Genomic DNA, 17,352 nt, shown 5'->3' on the forward strand with positions numbered 1-17,352 from the left:
ATTCAGCTTTGCTGGTTCAATTGGCTTGCTAAAGCCGTGTACACACGATCGGTTTGTCCGACGAAAACAGACCGATGGACTGTTTTCGCCGGACAAACCGATCATGTGTGGGCCCCATCGGTGTTTTTTCCATCGGTGTTAAATAGTAGAACATGTTTTAAATTTTTCCTATGGATAAAAAAACGATAGAAAAATCCGATCGTCTGTGTGGAACTCCATCAGAGAAAAATCTATGCATGCTCAGAATCAAGTCCACACATGCTCAGAAGCATTGAACTTCATTTTTTTCGGCTCGTTGTAGTGTTTTACGTCACTGCGTTTTGGCACGGTCGGAATTTAGTCTGATAGTGTGTTTGCAAGACTGATGAAAGTCGGCTTCATTGGATATCCGACGAAAAAAATAGATCGATTAGATTCCATCAGATATCCGATCGTGTGTACAGGGCTTAAGCCTTTATTCGCAGCGCCCTGCTGAACAGCCAATTCAGGCTTTTTAGGCAGGGGTGCTCCTGATACATGGATAGGAGCCAACTCCTGGAATGAGACCTGCTGGCTGGGGCACCTCTGCCACCTGAGTGAGATCTCCTGTCTCTTAGCTCCTGACTGGGGAACCTCTGACCCATGGAGGAGCCCTCTTTGCTCCTGGCTGGAGCTCCCCTGACCCCTGGATGAGACGTCATGTTTCTTGTTTGCTCCTGGCTGTGGGGCTCCTCCTACCCCTGGATGAGACCTGCTGTCTCCAAACAGGAAGCTCTGAGCTATCCTCAGGTTTAAGTATATAATGACCCTGCACAACTGGGTTTAGACATGCTGCTGCAGGCACCTGGTAAAATCCAGAACTAAAGAATCCAGAGAAAGACAAAAACACCCCTTTCTCCAGTCAGAAGTGATTATCCGGAACCTTGCATTAACGTTTAATGCGAATCCTGTGTCGCATTCTCCTCCATTTTCACAGTGACAGGGTCTCACTCTGTCACACCACATGCAGGAAACATATAGGGGAAATCCATTTTGTGAATTTTCTAAAGCACTAAAGTCTTCCTGTCCTTTCATCGCTTTGTGTAAAACTGTCATTCTGACACCTTCAATTCTATAGTGCAATGGACTACAAAATCAATTACATAAATATAATACACTCAGTGGCCACTTGGTACACCTGCCTAACACTGGTAAGATACCCTTTTATTTACAAGCTGCCTGAATAGATTTAAGATGGAACTGAAAATGTTCCTTGGGTATTTTGGTCTATACTGGCTTCCCACAGCTCCATCGGATTTGTTGGCTATGCATTCATACTGACAGCTCCCAGTTACAGCTCATCTTAGAAGCGTTCAGTTGGCAGAAATCTGGGGGCCTGTGCAGGATTTGTTGAGTCATTTTGAGTCATTTATTTACTGCTGTGTTAGAAGAGCCAGCTTGTGATGAGACATTATCATGCTGAAAGAATCTAGGGTGGATTGTGACCATAAAGGGGTGCACGTGCTCAGGAACAATACTCAGGTATGCTGTTGCATTGAAAGAAGAATCTGATATTAATAGGCCAAATCTATGACAAAAAATACATATCATATGCATGTACCAGTAAAAGTTGATATAGAGGTAATATTTTGCCAATATTCAAACTTTCACATTTGCCAGTGCCTGCTGCTATCATGCAATGAACCATGGCAAGGCTGTAGTCTATCCTTGTCAAGATTTGATGTTTTTTGCATCTATTAATGCTCTTCTGCACACCACAGTATGGGGTAGATCCTCGTACAACGGCGCATTATTGCGCCGGGCGCAGCGTATTTAAGATACACTACTCCGCTGTAACTTACTTTGTTTTGTTTCGAATCCTCAACAAATTTGTGCCGTAAGTTATGGCGGCGTAGTGCATCTCTTGTGGCGTAAGGGCGTGGAATTCAAATGGATGTAATGGGGGTGTGTTTTATGTAAATACGTCGTGACCCGACGTAAACTAAGTTTTTTTTTAACTGCGCATGCGCCGTCCCTGGGGGTATCCCAGTGCGCATTCTCGAAATTTAACCGGAACAAGCCAATGCTTACGACGGTGACGTCATTCTACGCAAATTCCTATTCGTGAACGACTTACGCAAACAACGTAAAAAATTCAAAATTGGACGCGGGAACGACGGCCATACTTGGCATTGAGTACGCCTCAAAACAACAGCTTTAACTATACGCCGGAAAAAGCCGAACGCAAACGATGTAAAAAAATGCGCCGGGCCGACATACGTTCGTGGATCGCCGTAACTAGCTAATTTGCATACTCGATGCGGATTTCGACAGGAACGCCACCTAGCGGCCGCCGAAAAATTGCATCTAAGATCCGACGGCGTATTAAGACGTACGCCTGTCGGATCGAACCCAGATGCCGTCGTATCTTGTTTTGTGGATACAAAACAAAGATACGACGCGGGAAATTTAAAATTACGCCGGCGTATCAGTAGATACGCAGGCGTAATCCTTTTGTGGATCTACCCCTATGTATTTAAAGTAGGGCTGTTACTGATCAAAATTTTTGTGTTCGATTGATCGATTTTTTTTAATCGATTAATCGACTAATTTCGATTATTTATAACGCACATACAGATCTAACTACTTTTAGCTGATCTCCTTAAATTGCAACTCTGCATTAGTCAGTGGTAAATGTGGTATACACTATATACAATCACCCGACACTAGTTAGTTTCCACAATCCATGACTTAAGTTCACACAAATAAATTTTAAATTCAAACTGTAGCACTGACGTAAGTAATTTTTTTCTTATTAAACTTTAAGAAAACGTAGAAAGTTAGTTTAACCTATGCAGGGAGATTTGTTTCATCTCTGTGTATCATCTGAGGCTGTTCACTTCACTGGGTGCATGGAGGGTTTACATCCACTTTAAGTGCTGGGGCTGCATAACAATTATGCTAACCATACACATTACAATTTCCTTAAAACTGCCAACAATGTTTTAGTGCAAGGGCCTTACCTGGATACAAATGGATTATATGCTTTAGCTAAGACATCACATTACTAATTTAGGTAAATCTCAAAGAGATTGTATAGAAATTGTATGAACAGAATATAAAATGTATGGTCAGCTATACTGTTTTTTTTTTCAAGTTCTTGCAGAAATTAAAATAAAGCACACAATAACTTCTTCTTAAGGACCTCTGTTGGTAGACTTTTGTACACTTTAAGTGGGTTTTGTGTTCCTAACAAGTCTATATGAATCCAAAACCTGCATAAAGTGACTGTAAACCTCAGTCATGAAATCTGAACAAAGCACATACTGTATATCTGTAGTGTTTGTCTCTTTCTAGAGCTCTGAGTGTCATTTCTCTCTAGTGCTTCATTCCTCTGTTATCAGCATGTGTCACTTCTGAGAAGTTGTCCCAACACCAGAGATATAATGGTGACAGGGGAGGAGAGCTCAGCACACAGCTTGTCTATTCACAGCTCTGCATCTTTACTTCATTCCTGTTCTGAAGGGGGGGGGGTGTCCTTTTCCTCCAATCAGCTCTCACACAGTGTTCAAAAGCTCTAACTGCAGCTCCCCACCTCCACCTCTATGCTACTGACAGACGCAGAAGGATTTTATTTATAAATTCTGCACTTTAAAGGGGTATAGAAAAGGAAATACTGCAGATAAACAAGTAAAAACTTATGTGGGAGGATTTGTGTCATCTTTGTGTATCATATGAGGCTATTCACTTCACTGGGTATATGAGAGGGGATTACATCCACTTTAAAGCAGGGCAGGAGAAGGCCAGCTGTAGGTCAAAGGCATTTGTCATTAAAGTGGTTGTAAAGGCAGAAGGTGTTTTTATCTTAATGCATTGTATACATTAACCGCTTACAGACCAGCCGCCGCAGTTATACTCGGCCATCATTCTGCATACGGCGGCCGGGCAGTGGTTAAAGATGATAAATTAGACATTAGTATCACTTTAAATTCTGAATGATTTTAACACAGAACTTTACTCTCTCAATCAACAATGACAATCGTAATCCTTATACTGCGAGAATTAGTAAATAGATAGGAAAGTACATCATATTTAGTTGTTTTAAACTTTTTTATTTACATTTCTTCAGTTACTTCCTGATTTCTAAACTTCTAAACAAATCATGTTATACAACCCAGGAGCCTTTATGGGGAGGAGGGTTTTATCACACCCTCCTGCTTGTATGCCTGAACTAAGGTCAGATGGACTCCAGGAATTAAGTGTTATATGAATCATATGCCCTTACTCATTGTGGCCACAGCCAGAAACGGTAGGAGTTGTTTTTCATAGTGATATCACAGAAAAATAAAGAATGGAAAGATAGGGGAGTTTGCTTTGAATAATAAAAATTTATTGGATAGTGTTTTTGGTTTGTGGTGCTCAGATGCAGTGTAGTTCCACTTTAAAGCCTCTTGCACATTGTACTGATTTTTGAGCATCTGCTTTTTTGGATGTAATTTCAGGCATTTGTGCTGCACGTCTTTGCGCATTCACGCATACAGTACATTCCTGGAGAAAATGTTCTTGTTTACACACCTGTGTGTACAGGCCCATTGTGAACAATGGGCTGCATTTCATGTTGGTAAAAAAATGCTATATTGAGCTTTTTTCAAGCTTCAGTGTTCAAGAGGCCTAAAAGCATCTCAACCTGTAGCCATCAGTACAAGCTCAAAGGCAATCAACACAAGCCTTTACTAACTTTGGTTACAGAGGATTCTACTTACCGTATATACTCGAGTATAAGCTGAGTTTTTCAGCCCTTTTTATAGGGCTGAAAATAACCCCCTCGGCTTATACTCGAGTCAGTGTACCTGTCGGGTCACATTCGTCCATTTTTCAAAAGTTGCGGCTTCCTTATGGTTCGTGATAGGTATTTGACACTGTGTTCCGCTACCGGGGGTCATCTCATCCTCAGACTTTCCCAGCAGACACTGTGTTCAGTGTTCCGCCTATCATGGACATCCTCTTGTCCGAGGATGAATGAAGGTCTGTGATTGGCGGAACACTGAACACAGTGTCTGCTGGGAAACTGAGTCTGAGGATGAGAGGACCTCTGTGATAGGCGGAAGCGGAACACAGTGTCAAACGCCTATCATGGACCAGGAGGAAGCTGCAACTTTTGAAAAATGGACGCCCGCGACCCGACAGGTACACGGAAAGGAACAGGACCAGGAGGAAGCCGCAACTTTTGAAAAATGGATGCCCGCAGCCTGTCAAGGATACAGGTACACTGAGGCTGCAATGGGCACAGTGAGAATGGGCACAGTAAGGCTACAATGGGCACAGTGAGAATGGGCACAGTAAGGCTGCAATGGGCACAGTAAGGCTTCAATGGGCAGTGAGAATGGGCACAGTAAGGCTGCAATGGGCACAGTGAGAATGGGCACCGTAAGGCTGCAGTGGGCACAGTAAGGCTACAATGGGCACAGTCAGAATGGGCACAGTGAGGCTGCAATGGGCACAATGAGAATGGGCACAGTGAGGCGTGCAAATGGGCATTGTTGACCCTCTTTTCCCGCTTACAGTAGCTACTGCATTCTCACCCTAGGCTTATACTCGAGTCAATACGTTTTCCCTTTTTTATTGTGGTAAAATTAGGGCCTCAGCGTTTTGAAGGCTTACATTTATAAACCCTAGATGTATTTCATATATTCAAATTAAGTTAAAGCCCAACTCCAGGATTACCTTGACCCCCCTTTCCCAACCCTCCTTCCTAACCTCACTTTCAGTCATTTTCTCACTGATACTGTAACTGGATTAAACAAATCCCTAACAAAATTCCCATTTCACTTAACTTTTAGTGATCCTCCTGCAAGGAGTCTTTCTCCTCTTATTTTCCCATTCAGTGGGTCCTTCTTTCAGGTGCCCATGTCACTGCCTGTTTAATGTTGACGCTTGCTATTGGCAGTGGCAAAGCTTTCAGTGCAGGGCCCTCTCAAATTGATCAGCTTCAGAAGACATACACAGGAGTGGTGATGGGACCAGTCCCCAAAGTTATAAGGAGCAGTGTACAGTCTCCAGTACAGGAAATCACTTATTCCCAATTGAATAGACTGGGACTTTTACTGAGGACACTGTGGGATGGACTACAAGGATGTTTTTGGCAGGAGCAATACGGATTAGGCAAGTAATGCATAATGCACTTTTGCTTTTTTTTTCATGGAGTTGGGCATTAAAGTGGAGTTCCACCCAAAAGTAGAACTTCTGCTTTAAGCACTCTTCGCCCCCTTACATGCCACATTTGGTATGTCATTTTTTTTGGAGGGGGAGTGGGTGCTTAGTTTTGATGGGGATTTCCTGTCCCACTTCCTGGTTCCGCCTACGGCGACTCCTCCTCTCCCCCTAGGCGGCGCCTCCCTCTCGGCAGTCACGTGTCTCAGAAGATTGCCTGTCCACTGGGAGAGCGCAGCACGACTTGTGCATGCGCAGTGTGCACCTGGCCGTGAAGCCGCAAGCTGTTATGGCCGTGTGCCCACAGTATCAATGGAGGCACCAAGGAGAGGAGGGGGAGAGGATCGGTGCTCCATGCGCCCACATCGCTGGACCGTGGAACAGGTAAGTATCTTTTTATTAAAAGTCAGCAGCTAAACCTTTTGTAGCTGCTGACTTTTAATAAACAAAAAAGCCTGGAACTCTGCTATCTTTGTAAATGTAATTGAAGATGTAATATACCACTATAGACAAAACAATATTTATACCATTTTAATTTCTAATAATAAAAAAAAATAGTTAAAACAGATGTAATAGTGGCTCGGAGATAAATAATACAGGACCTTCTGCAACTGCTTGAACTTTTTTAAAACATTCCCTCATAGGGCTCATGCACACTGCAGCTCAAAGGAGCTCAAAGAAGCGTCTCCTACAGGCTTTTGAGCATTTATTTTTCCCCCTCCATGTTAGCCAACGTGTCCATGCACACTATGGGGTTTTCAGGCATGTGCTCCTAAAGGCAGAAAAAAACACCAAACTCATGTTTTTGAGAGGAGCCAGTGCCCCAAAGAGCTTGAAAACCTACAAAAACATTTGTTCCATTTTATTTTGTTTATACAGTGGTTAAGAAAATACTATGTAAGAGGGTTGGTGAAAAAAAAAAGCTTATGCTTAAAACAGCTCAGATGAGCTTGAAGAAGCTCAATAAAAATGTGCACTAGAGCACAAAAAAGCACAAGCTTCCTCGAGCTGAAATAAAAGCTCAAATGCCTGTAAAAGCAGCTTTTTTTGAGCTGCAGTGTGCATGAGCCCTTAGAAATAAAAAGTAACAGTTCAGGTATGACATACTTTCTAGGTCCCTGTTTGGTGTTTATTTTATTTTTATTTAGTTACTGTTTAGCATTTTACAATTGTTTGTGGCTTCTTGCACCCCCTTGACTCCCAGACTTGCTTGTGATCACACATTGAGACTAAATTGTGTATGATTCTTCATGGGATTGTATTTGTTCTGCTGTTGTCCTGTATTGTATGTTTCTGTGGACAACTTTCTTTGTTCCATTATTTTTCATTGAATAAAAATGTATTATGAATTTTATTTTTTAAAGTTCAGCATTTGCCTAGTGTTACTGCTAAACACTAGGGTTGATTTGCTAAAATAAAGAGGTTAATGCATCGCATACTAGCACATTATAAAATACTTACTTTACAACAAAGCCCTTCAGCGGTGTGTTGTGACCACTGACAGGGCTTCCATCTTCACCCAGTTGTCCTTCCAGGTTTGCTGGCCCTGGCTGTCTGATTGGCTGAGCCGCGATGACGTCACTCCCACTCCCCATCACGCCCCGGGCATGGCACAAAGCTCTAAAGGAACTTCAGAGCCCATGCGCCGGTGACTTCATCGTGGCTCAGCCAATCAAATGGCCATTTGCTTTCAATGATAATGGCAAACATGACAAGTAAAGAGGGTGAATTTACCCAGTGAAGGGGTAGGTGGGGGGCACAGACGGCAATAAAAAAAAATCTGATAACTGTTCTAATGTTTCTCCACATGATTCAAAACTAAAAGAAAACAAGTTTTGCCTTTAGTTATACTTTAAAAGAGAAGTACATTTTTTTTGCCAATCATACCTCTGTGGATGCAGCATCAGACTGTTTCTGCAACTGTCCTCCGGCGTCTCTGAACTGAGAACCGAGCCACCGATGGCTCGGTACTTACTCCTCCCTGAGCAGAGTGATGCTGACTGTCAGTCAGCATCACTTCTGCTCTACTTATCAGCAGAGGGGCAGGGAGTGACCGTCTCAGTGGCTCGCTGAGACTGCCATCAATCAGGGCAGCTGGCAGGTCCAGACTTCGGGATGACGCGCTGCCCTGACTGATGAAAGTGACGTCAGCGGAGAGCGGACTTCAGACTGTTCTCTGCTGAAAATGGGTTACAGGAGTGCAAAACTAATTGCACTCCTGTGACCCAGAGGAGAAGTCCAGCCTAAAAAGCTCAGGCTGGACTTCTCCTTTAAGATGATGTTTCCTCATGGGTGTATATTACACAAAATATAAAAAATCTACAGTATTTCTACAAATTGATGATGCTCATCCGAGCTTGTGAAGCCCTACTCCTTTTCCCCTGGTTGCCTGGGATAAATACAGTAAGTATTATTTAGTAGTTAGGGCTACATATGGGATCAAAATCATGCATTGCAATAAACCAAGTTTCTTCCCACTTTTTCATTTCAAATAAAATTACAAGTGGCATTTATTGTGAACATTTTATTATTGCCTGGACAGATTTAACCGCTTTAATACTGGGCACTTTCACCCCCTTTCTGCCCAGGCCCATTTTCAGCTTTAAGAGCTGTGAAACTTTGAATGGCAATTGCACAGTCATGCAACGCTGTACCCAAATAAAGTTATTATCTTTTCTTCCCACAAATAGAGCTTTCTTTTGGTGGTATTTAATCACCGCAGTTTTTTTGTTTTTTTTCGATAAAAATAAAAAGAAAGTTTGTCTTAGTTTCTGTCAGTAAATTTTGTAGACAAATAGCTTTTCCCCTTCACTGATGTGCCCTGATGAGGCGGCACTGATAGGCTTCAGTAATGAGGCAGCACTACTGAGGCAGTGCTGAAGGGCACTGATGAGGAGTCAATAATATGCCGCGCTGATGGGCACTGGGAGGCGGCATGGATAGGTGGCACTGATGGGCAGCACTGATAAGCAGGCACTGATGGACACTGAAAAGCAGCACTGACTGGCATCACTGATGGGCATATACTGAAGGGCATTCACTGAAGGGCACTGATTGGTGTCACTGATGGGCACTGCTGGGGCTTCAATGATAATCAGGGCACTGATAATTAGTGTCTTGATTACCTGTACAGTCTCTTCTGCGAGGAGATGGCGATGATCATCTATCCTCGCCTCACACTCTGTCAGTGGGAGTCGAAGAGAGCGGAAAAAAGCACTTCCGTGTTTACTTGGGATCAGCTGTAAATTGGACAAAGCCGATCACATAGTTAAAGAGTTGTGTCGTTGGCTCTTTACCCAGGTTGGGGTCTTGCAGTGTCTGATCGCTGCGCACCCCCATGGGCGTGCGAGAGTGGTGACACTGGGGCAATGTCATATGACCTTGCCCCAGAATTGGAGGGGATCCCGCCCACCGTCATTTTAATTACCCGCGGGCGGTGAGGTAGTTAAACCGCTCCCCCACTAAAGCTATTCACTGGAAGAATATAGGAAAGCTGTGCAAATGCTTCCACAACTTATGTATAATCACAGCTTTTGTGGAAAAATAAAGAGCCACTAAGCTTTGGTAGATCAAAATATGGGAACCAGTACATCAAGAGGCGATATATGAACCATGTATGGTCAGCTTAAGTCTAAACTGGATGATTATAACTTTCACACAGGGTTTTTTTTTTCTAAAGCTGAAGAGTTCAAAACCAGGCTCACTTCTGCATAGCAGACAATCAGCTTCTAACCCCAGCTTGTTCAATGAAGCTTTGGCAATAAAACCTGGAAGCTGATTGGTTTCTATGCAGAAGTGAGCCTGATTTTGCACGCTCCAGCTTTAGAAAATACACCCCATTGTGTAGTCAGGAGTCCTTATAGGAAGTCCCCAGATCTGGTGAACAGAGATTGTTTCCTCTCAAACACACAGTTGAGAACGATCCATAATACTTTTCTAATTTGTTCTGTTATTGCAGCTTGTAGCCGTATTAGTGCAGGCAGTACTTATTGGACCTTAAAAGAAGGTTGTATACCTCAGAAGCTTGTCCTTAAAATGTAATTGTTAGTGCATCTAAAAAAATATCACAGACAGTACACAACTGTTTTGTTTCAAGTGCACTAATATTAGTATTATTATAATACAGGATTTATATAGCGCCAACAGTTTGTGCAGCGCTTTACAAAATGAAGGTAGACATTACAGTTACAATACAATTTGGTACAAGAGAAATCAGAGGGTCCTGCTTGTTAGAGCTTACAATCTACAAGGGAGAATCAAGTGATACAAAAGTATCTGTGGGGGATGGGCTGATGGAGAAAGAAAAAACACAGCATAATAGTTAGAAGCAGGATTTCACGGGTTAACTAAAGATGGATAGAGTAATAGATAATCAAAAAGATTGGAGTAGGGAGTTCCAAAGGATGGGAGAAGCTTGGGAGATGTCCTGGAGGCGACCATGGGAGGAGATGACAAGGGAGCTAGAGAGCAGGAGGTCTTGGGAGAACCGAAGAGAATGGTTTTGTTAATATCTTGAGACTATGTTAGTGATGTAGCTGGGGGCAGATTTGGGGATGGCTTTGTAAGTTGTTATTACTTTGAATTTTATTTGTTGAACCAGTGGAGGGATTGGCAGAGAGGGGTGGAGGACACTGAATGGTTGGTAAGGTGGATGAGTCTGGCAGCAGCATTCATGATGGACTGAAGGGGGGATAGCCTTTGTAAAGGTAAGCCAATGAGGCGGGAGTTGCAATAGTGGAGGCGAGAGTTAATCAGGGAGTGAATTAGAAGCTTAGTGGTGTCAATGGTTAAGAGGGGGCTTATTCTGGAGATGTTGTAGAGGTTGAGGTGGCATGACTTGGATGTGAGCCTGGAAAAACAGTTACCCCTAGCACCCTGGCACGTAGGGGATGGACTGATAGTTGTGCCATTGATCTTGACAGAGAAGTCGGGGGAAAGGTGGAAATATTATGAGTTCGGCTTTGGATAGATTGAGTTTGAAGAAGTGGTGTGGCATCCAGTCACATATGTCTGTTAGATATAAATTATGGCTACAATCACCTTTACTCTCAGGATAACATCATGAATGACCTTTTGTAAATATAGGCCACGTTCCTCTGACCTAATAGATGTGTCTCATCTCCATAACATGGGGAACAGTTTTCTGTAGTACTCAGAGGTGAACTGGGCAGGGCTGATAATACCCTTTTGGATTTCAGTGCAGGCAGTACTTCTTGGACCTTAAAAGAAGTTGGCATACCTTAAAAGCTTGTCCTGAAAATGTGATTGTTAGTGAAAATAAAAAAAATATCACAGGCAACATGTTTTGTTGCAAGTGCACTAATATGGCTACAAAAACCTTTACTCTCTGGAGAAAAGCATCAATGACCTTCTGTAAACATAGGCCAAGTTTCTCTGACCTAATAAAGGTGTCTGTAGCTACGGTATATAAAAATCTGACATCAGTGAATTGAATGGAATGAGTTCAGACACTATTTAAAGCTGTTCTGTGAGTAATTGTTTTTAAGCTTTCATATTGAATTCCCATCATCCTCTGCAAGACTGTCAATAGGAGTGTAAGCAAAATGGATAGAACAAGAGCTATTGGCAGAAAGTCATATCTGCAGTTCAGTAGCTAAAAATGTCTTATATCAAGCAGTGATTTGGATGGTTGTTTAGACAATATATAAAAGGTCAGGCAGAGTTCAGAAGTGTTAGTTGGTACAGTTGAAACTCCCTCGAGAAAGAATTCTTGCCTCGGAGAATTGGAATATTGGCTTTCAGTATTAAACGATCATTTAGCTTTGGGGAACACTGACAGAACCAAGGACTGGATGCAGAGCCCTTCATTATAACTACTGGCATCAATCTGTTATTGTAGCTGCTTAAAGCAAGGTTTTTGCTTATTTGAATGGCAGTATATCCAACAGCTTATTTTGCTTTAGCATTATCCAACATACTCTCAATAATGTATGCTACATTTACCATTGTGACCTCACTTGAGATGTACATCTTTTTTCTTTTTCTTTTTTTATATCCCTTACCATATATTTGAAGGGTCATGGCTGTATCAGATATCTGAGTAACTGGTTGGATTTGTACAGTCTAGAACTGACTTGATTTCTTCTTCATTATTTCACCATTTACATTAAGATTCTTGGGAGCCCCTAACCTGCTCTGTATTGTTGTCTAATCCCATCTGGCGTGTAGACCTTTTTCTGATTGATGGGTCTTTGCCAAGTGTGAAAGGTAAAATGTATTTTTTTGAGTAATCACAAAGTCTGGAAAAGTTAGTTTTGTAACACTAAGTGACTTTACTACTCCAGGGAACATTTTCTGCTAACATTTCTTATTTCTGATGTATTTTATTTACTTCATCTGCTTTTGCGATCTTTTCCTTTCATTTGTTTTAAAACTAATTGGAACTACCAAACCCAGCCAGGTCATGGTTGCTAAATATAATATTTTTTTTATTTTTATTATTTAATCTAAAATTATTTATGATTATGAAGAACTATACAAACCACGCAACCAATACAAAATATAAGGAGGCCATGTAGACATGGGGTTTCCCTTTAACAAACACAACGAGGCCTCAGATGGTAAGCTTTAAAGTCTACATAGCACATCCCTTCAAAACATTAAATTGGTTCTAAAGGCAGAAGGTTTTTTAATCTTCATGTATGAAGATAAAAAACCTTCTGTGTGCATCAGCCCCTCTAATACTTACCTGAGCATCATCTCAATCCAGCGATATTGCACAAAAGCCTCAGCTGTCTGGGACTCTCCCTCCTTATTGGCTGAGACAGCAATGGGTGCCTTTGGCTCCCATTCCTGTCAGTCAAAGTCAGTGAGACAATAAGGAGAGAGCGGGGGGAAGGGTCGAGCCACGGCTCTGTGTCTGAATGGACACACAGCAGGGCTCGGCTCGGGTGCCCCCATAGCAAGCTTCTTGTTTTAAAGGCCCTTGGCAAGAGGGAGGGGCCAAGAGCGCCATCGAGGGACCCTAGAAGAAGAGGATCTTGGCTGCTCTGCGTAAAAGCAATGCGCAGAGCGGGTAAGTATAACATGTTTGTTATTTTTAAACAAAAAAAAAACAAAGACTTTAATTTTACTTTAAGGTTACAATGATGCATTTATTTTTTACCTATACAAATTAGTTAAGAATAAGAGCTTTTTGCTTATCATTTTTAATTAAAAGATACTGTATGACAATGACAACTAACTCTTCATCTTGTAATTGTTTGCTTTGGTTCAAACTTTTGAGGCAAAAATTGGGGACACAATCTATCCTATATATTTCCACTAATTTGACCCACATTAGACTTTTCCAAATCATACCCTTTATTTGATGAAGAAAAAATACTGCATAACAAAGTCTGCACTCTGTTAAATAGAATGTCCATTAAAATAGATCAAAGCAGAAATTATGTTACTACGATTGCATATACCACTAATAGTATGAATTGTGTTTGTCTCATCTCAACAGTTGATGTCAAGGTTGATGTATCAAGACCGCTAAAATTGAATTTCAGTTTTGTCAAGTTGGACCAGGTGAACCATTTCCTGGAAAAGATCATGAAGACTGGGACATGCCCTCAGCCTGAGACCTCATTGACATCTGATGAACTCATCCCAAGCGATGAGACTTTTAAATTGGCATTAGCCTGTAGAAAGGATCCTGGTACTCTGACCCAAGAAACCTCAAAATCGTATCCACAACCTGAAGAAGGAATGTGGAGATTTGCGTCTTTCTTTCAGAAGATCACTTTACAAACTACGCAAGTGTTTTTTTCCTTCGAGACAGTGCCACACCCGAACAGTCCCTGCATTCTGGCATCTTTTTCAGATCTTGAGGGATGTCTTAGCATTCAAACAGGAAGCAAAGTATCAGGTAAGTTCAAGTTTTTCAAATATTCACCTTTTGAAATATTTTCTTGATTGCACAATGATTTCTTCTAAAGAAGTCCAGATATTTGCAACATGTGACACCATTTGAAGCTTTGCTAGCAATTGCTAGATGGTGTATAAGTTTAGTAAACATATGTTTGTATAGGTAAATGTGGTGGTAAAAAATTCTGGGGAATCAATATTTGATTATTTCCTTTTCTTTGGAGGGAATGTAATGATCTTTTAACAGAACATGTTACAGTAATTCAATAACAACCCAAGAGGAGGAATTGTGAACACTTTACTTTTTGTAGAGTAAGTACATGGATAACAGGAAACATCTCACAAACACTTAAGCCTCGTACACACGCATGGTTAAACCGTGCGTGTGTACGAGGCTTTCAGGTTTCTCGTCAAGAAAACTGCCCAAAATCTCGACGAGAAAAATAGGGAACCTCCTCTCTATTTTCTTGTTGTGATTACCGGCAGTGTTTTCCTGCAGAGAAAACCAAGAGTGTGTATACTTACCTGTGGCCGTGGAAACCTGCGCATGCTCGAAATGAATTTGACACATGCGCGGTAGCTTCCTAGGCATAGGTAGGATATAGCAAGGTGGCGGTGACCGCATCTAATGTGATGAGCGCATGCTCGTCGTATGGTAGATGACGTCACCACGTTTGTTCCATTTAAAAGAATGACGGTTCTTTTGAATGGAGTGTCTGTACATTCGGCCGGCAAGAGATTCTTGCCAAAAATCTCGTCAGGAAAAACTAATTTTTTTTTTCCTGACGAGATTCTGGGCCGTGTGTACAGGGCTTCAGACCTGATTGTATGGCCACCTTGAAAGCCAGTGTTACCCAAAATTAATATCTCAGTTTTGCACAGTTGCAAGCACATGGTGTCATCTTTCATCTCTTGGAGAACTGCATCCCCATCAAATCACCTATCAGACACCAACTGCTACATACAGCCTGTGTAACACCAAAAATGTTTTCACTCTTCCTCAGTGCATTCTTGTTAATGTAGAATATACAAGTATATATTACATTGAGCTGCAAGAATGTGACTTGCTTGTTCTAGCCTTATGAAAAGGGGAATTGGCATAATACATTGCTGAGAGGGAAGTTTCACTTTTGGTGCTTCTATGATATATAAAAGGACTGAAAATACCTCAGCTTGTTGGTGAAATATACAGTATTCCCTTTAAAAAAAAACAAGTTTAAAGCACAACTGAACCCCAAAAAAAAATAAGCCTTTTTTTTACCAGGTTCTGCAGCAAGAATGAAAGAACTCTGTGCTGCCAGCACATAGAGTCAGCCCACTGCTCACAAAGACAAACTCTACTGCAGTCTAACATGCCCCACTAAACACTGCTCCAATCAACATCACTCTCGCTTCCTCATCAGAGTTGATGATTAGAGCAGAGTTCATGGGGGAAAGTGTTGGAGAGCTGGATTGTGCAAGAGTGACATTATGACCCTACTAGTGTTGCCAGCACAGAGGTTTTTTTTTTTCACTTGGCAAAAACAAGTAAAACAAAAAGGCATATGTGTTACTGTATATGCAACCTGGCTGCATTACTGTAATACACTTGGACGGCTTTTTTAAAAACTAAAATCTTCACTAAAAATTACTTTATGGTGCCAAACCCTTGACATTTTGACAGTGCATTGTTGGTTCACTTTTTCTTCGTCTGAATTTCTCACTTCCTGTTCCTCCTCAGTAAGCTTGCCCCCATCATCCGAGTTGTTCTGGCTGGGGGTTAGCCAGCCAGAACAGCTTACTTAGGAGGAACAGGAAGTGAGAAATTCAGACAAAGAAAACAAAGAAAAAAAAAAACATTTAGACGGGAAATCAAAGGAAAAGTTAAGTGAACCAACAATGCACTAGCTTTAGGAAACCTATTTAGAAATAAAAAAAACTAACCTTTACAACCCCTTTAAGCCTGCCGAAGCATTTTCTTTACCACGTAGACAAAATGGCAACTATCATTTGCTATCCAGTGAAAGGAGGGAGTACTACAGTCATTTTTATTGCTGGCTGGAATTAGTTTTTTAGTCTTGAAAGTGTCAATTAACACTTTACTAAACTCTTCCTTTCTGAGATCTTTTATTTTGTTTTTAATTATAAGTTCCAAGAGAAGCCAGCACTAAATATTAAATGTTCTCAGCAGATGTGAACATATTTGCAGTCAGCCACACTTGGAAATTTCCACTCTTTGACAAAACTGTCCTTAGTAAGTAGACTATGTCGTTTGTCCACACAAGACAAGAACTCCAAATAAATGTGTACGGACATGAAATGCAGTGTGCAAAAGAGTAGGAGGCCCAGGCTCCATCTTGCTGGGAGCGCTGTTACTTTTCTGGGTGCTTATTTTGTACACTCAATACTTTGAACCTCTCTATGATCAGAAAGCTCAAGTGTAGGTGTGAAAGACTCATTGAATATAATAAGCATGCAGCCAAACAGAATTAGTGGTATAGTAAGAAGATATTGTTATAATACATTGGTGGCAAATTTTTTTTTGTTTGCAACTAGGCTCAAAGCTCTGTTATGCAACAAGACATCACTTCACATACCGTACACTATATTGTCAAAAGTATTGGGACACCTGCCTTTACACGCACATTAACCACTTAAGGACCAGGCCTATTTTTGACATGTGTTGTTTACAAGTTAAAAAACTTTTTTTTGCTAGAAAGTTACTTAGAACTCCCAAACATTATATATATATTTTTTTTCAAACACCCTAGCGAAGAAAATGGAGTTTGTTGCAATACTTTGTCATTCCATATTTGTACAGCGGTCTTACAAACGCAATTTTGAATAAAAAAATAAACGCAGTGAAGTTATGCCAATTTTTCTATATTGTAAAAGATAATGTTATGCCCAATAAATTGATACCCAACATGTCATGCTTCAAAATTGTGTCCGCTCATGTGATGGCGACAAACTTTGACACTTAAAAATCTCCATAGACAAAGTATAAAAATTTCTACAGGTTACCAGTTTTGAGTACAGAGGAGATCTAGTGCTAGAATTATTTCTCTTGCTCTAATGATCGCAGCGATACCTTACATGTGTGGTTTAAACACTGTTTTCATATGTGGGCGCGACTTATGTATGCGTTCGCTTCTACATCCTGTCCTTTTAAAAAAAAAATTGGATCACTTTTATACCTATCACAAGGAATGTAAACATCCCTTGTAATATAAAAAAAAACATGACAGGACCTCTTTAATGTGAGATCTGCAGTCAAAAAGAAAGAAAAGTGTCTCTTTAAGGCCGTTGGGTCAGAAGTGACTTTGACTTCTC

General features: G+C 41.2%; 1 protein-coding gene across 1 annotated transcript in view; it reads left to right on the forward strand.

Moving 5' to 3' along the window:
* VPS13B (vacuolar protein sorting 13 homolog B) overlaps positions 1-17,352 on the forward strand; it is a 1,252,356-nt gene that overhangs the window by 953,259 nt on the left and 281,745 nt on the right. Inside the window, 1 exon segment of the mRNA XM_040354774.1 lies at positions 13,637-14,041. Coding sequence (XP_040210708.1) covers positions 13,637-14,041 — 405 coding nt within the window.

This window comes from Rana temporaria, chromosome 5 (assembly GCF_905171775.1).
Source record: "Rana temporaria chromosome 5, aRanTem1.1, whole genome shotgun sequence".
NCBI classification, from domain to species: Eukaryota; Metazoa; Chordata; class Amphibia; order Anura; family Ranidae; genus Rana; species Rana temporaria.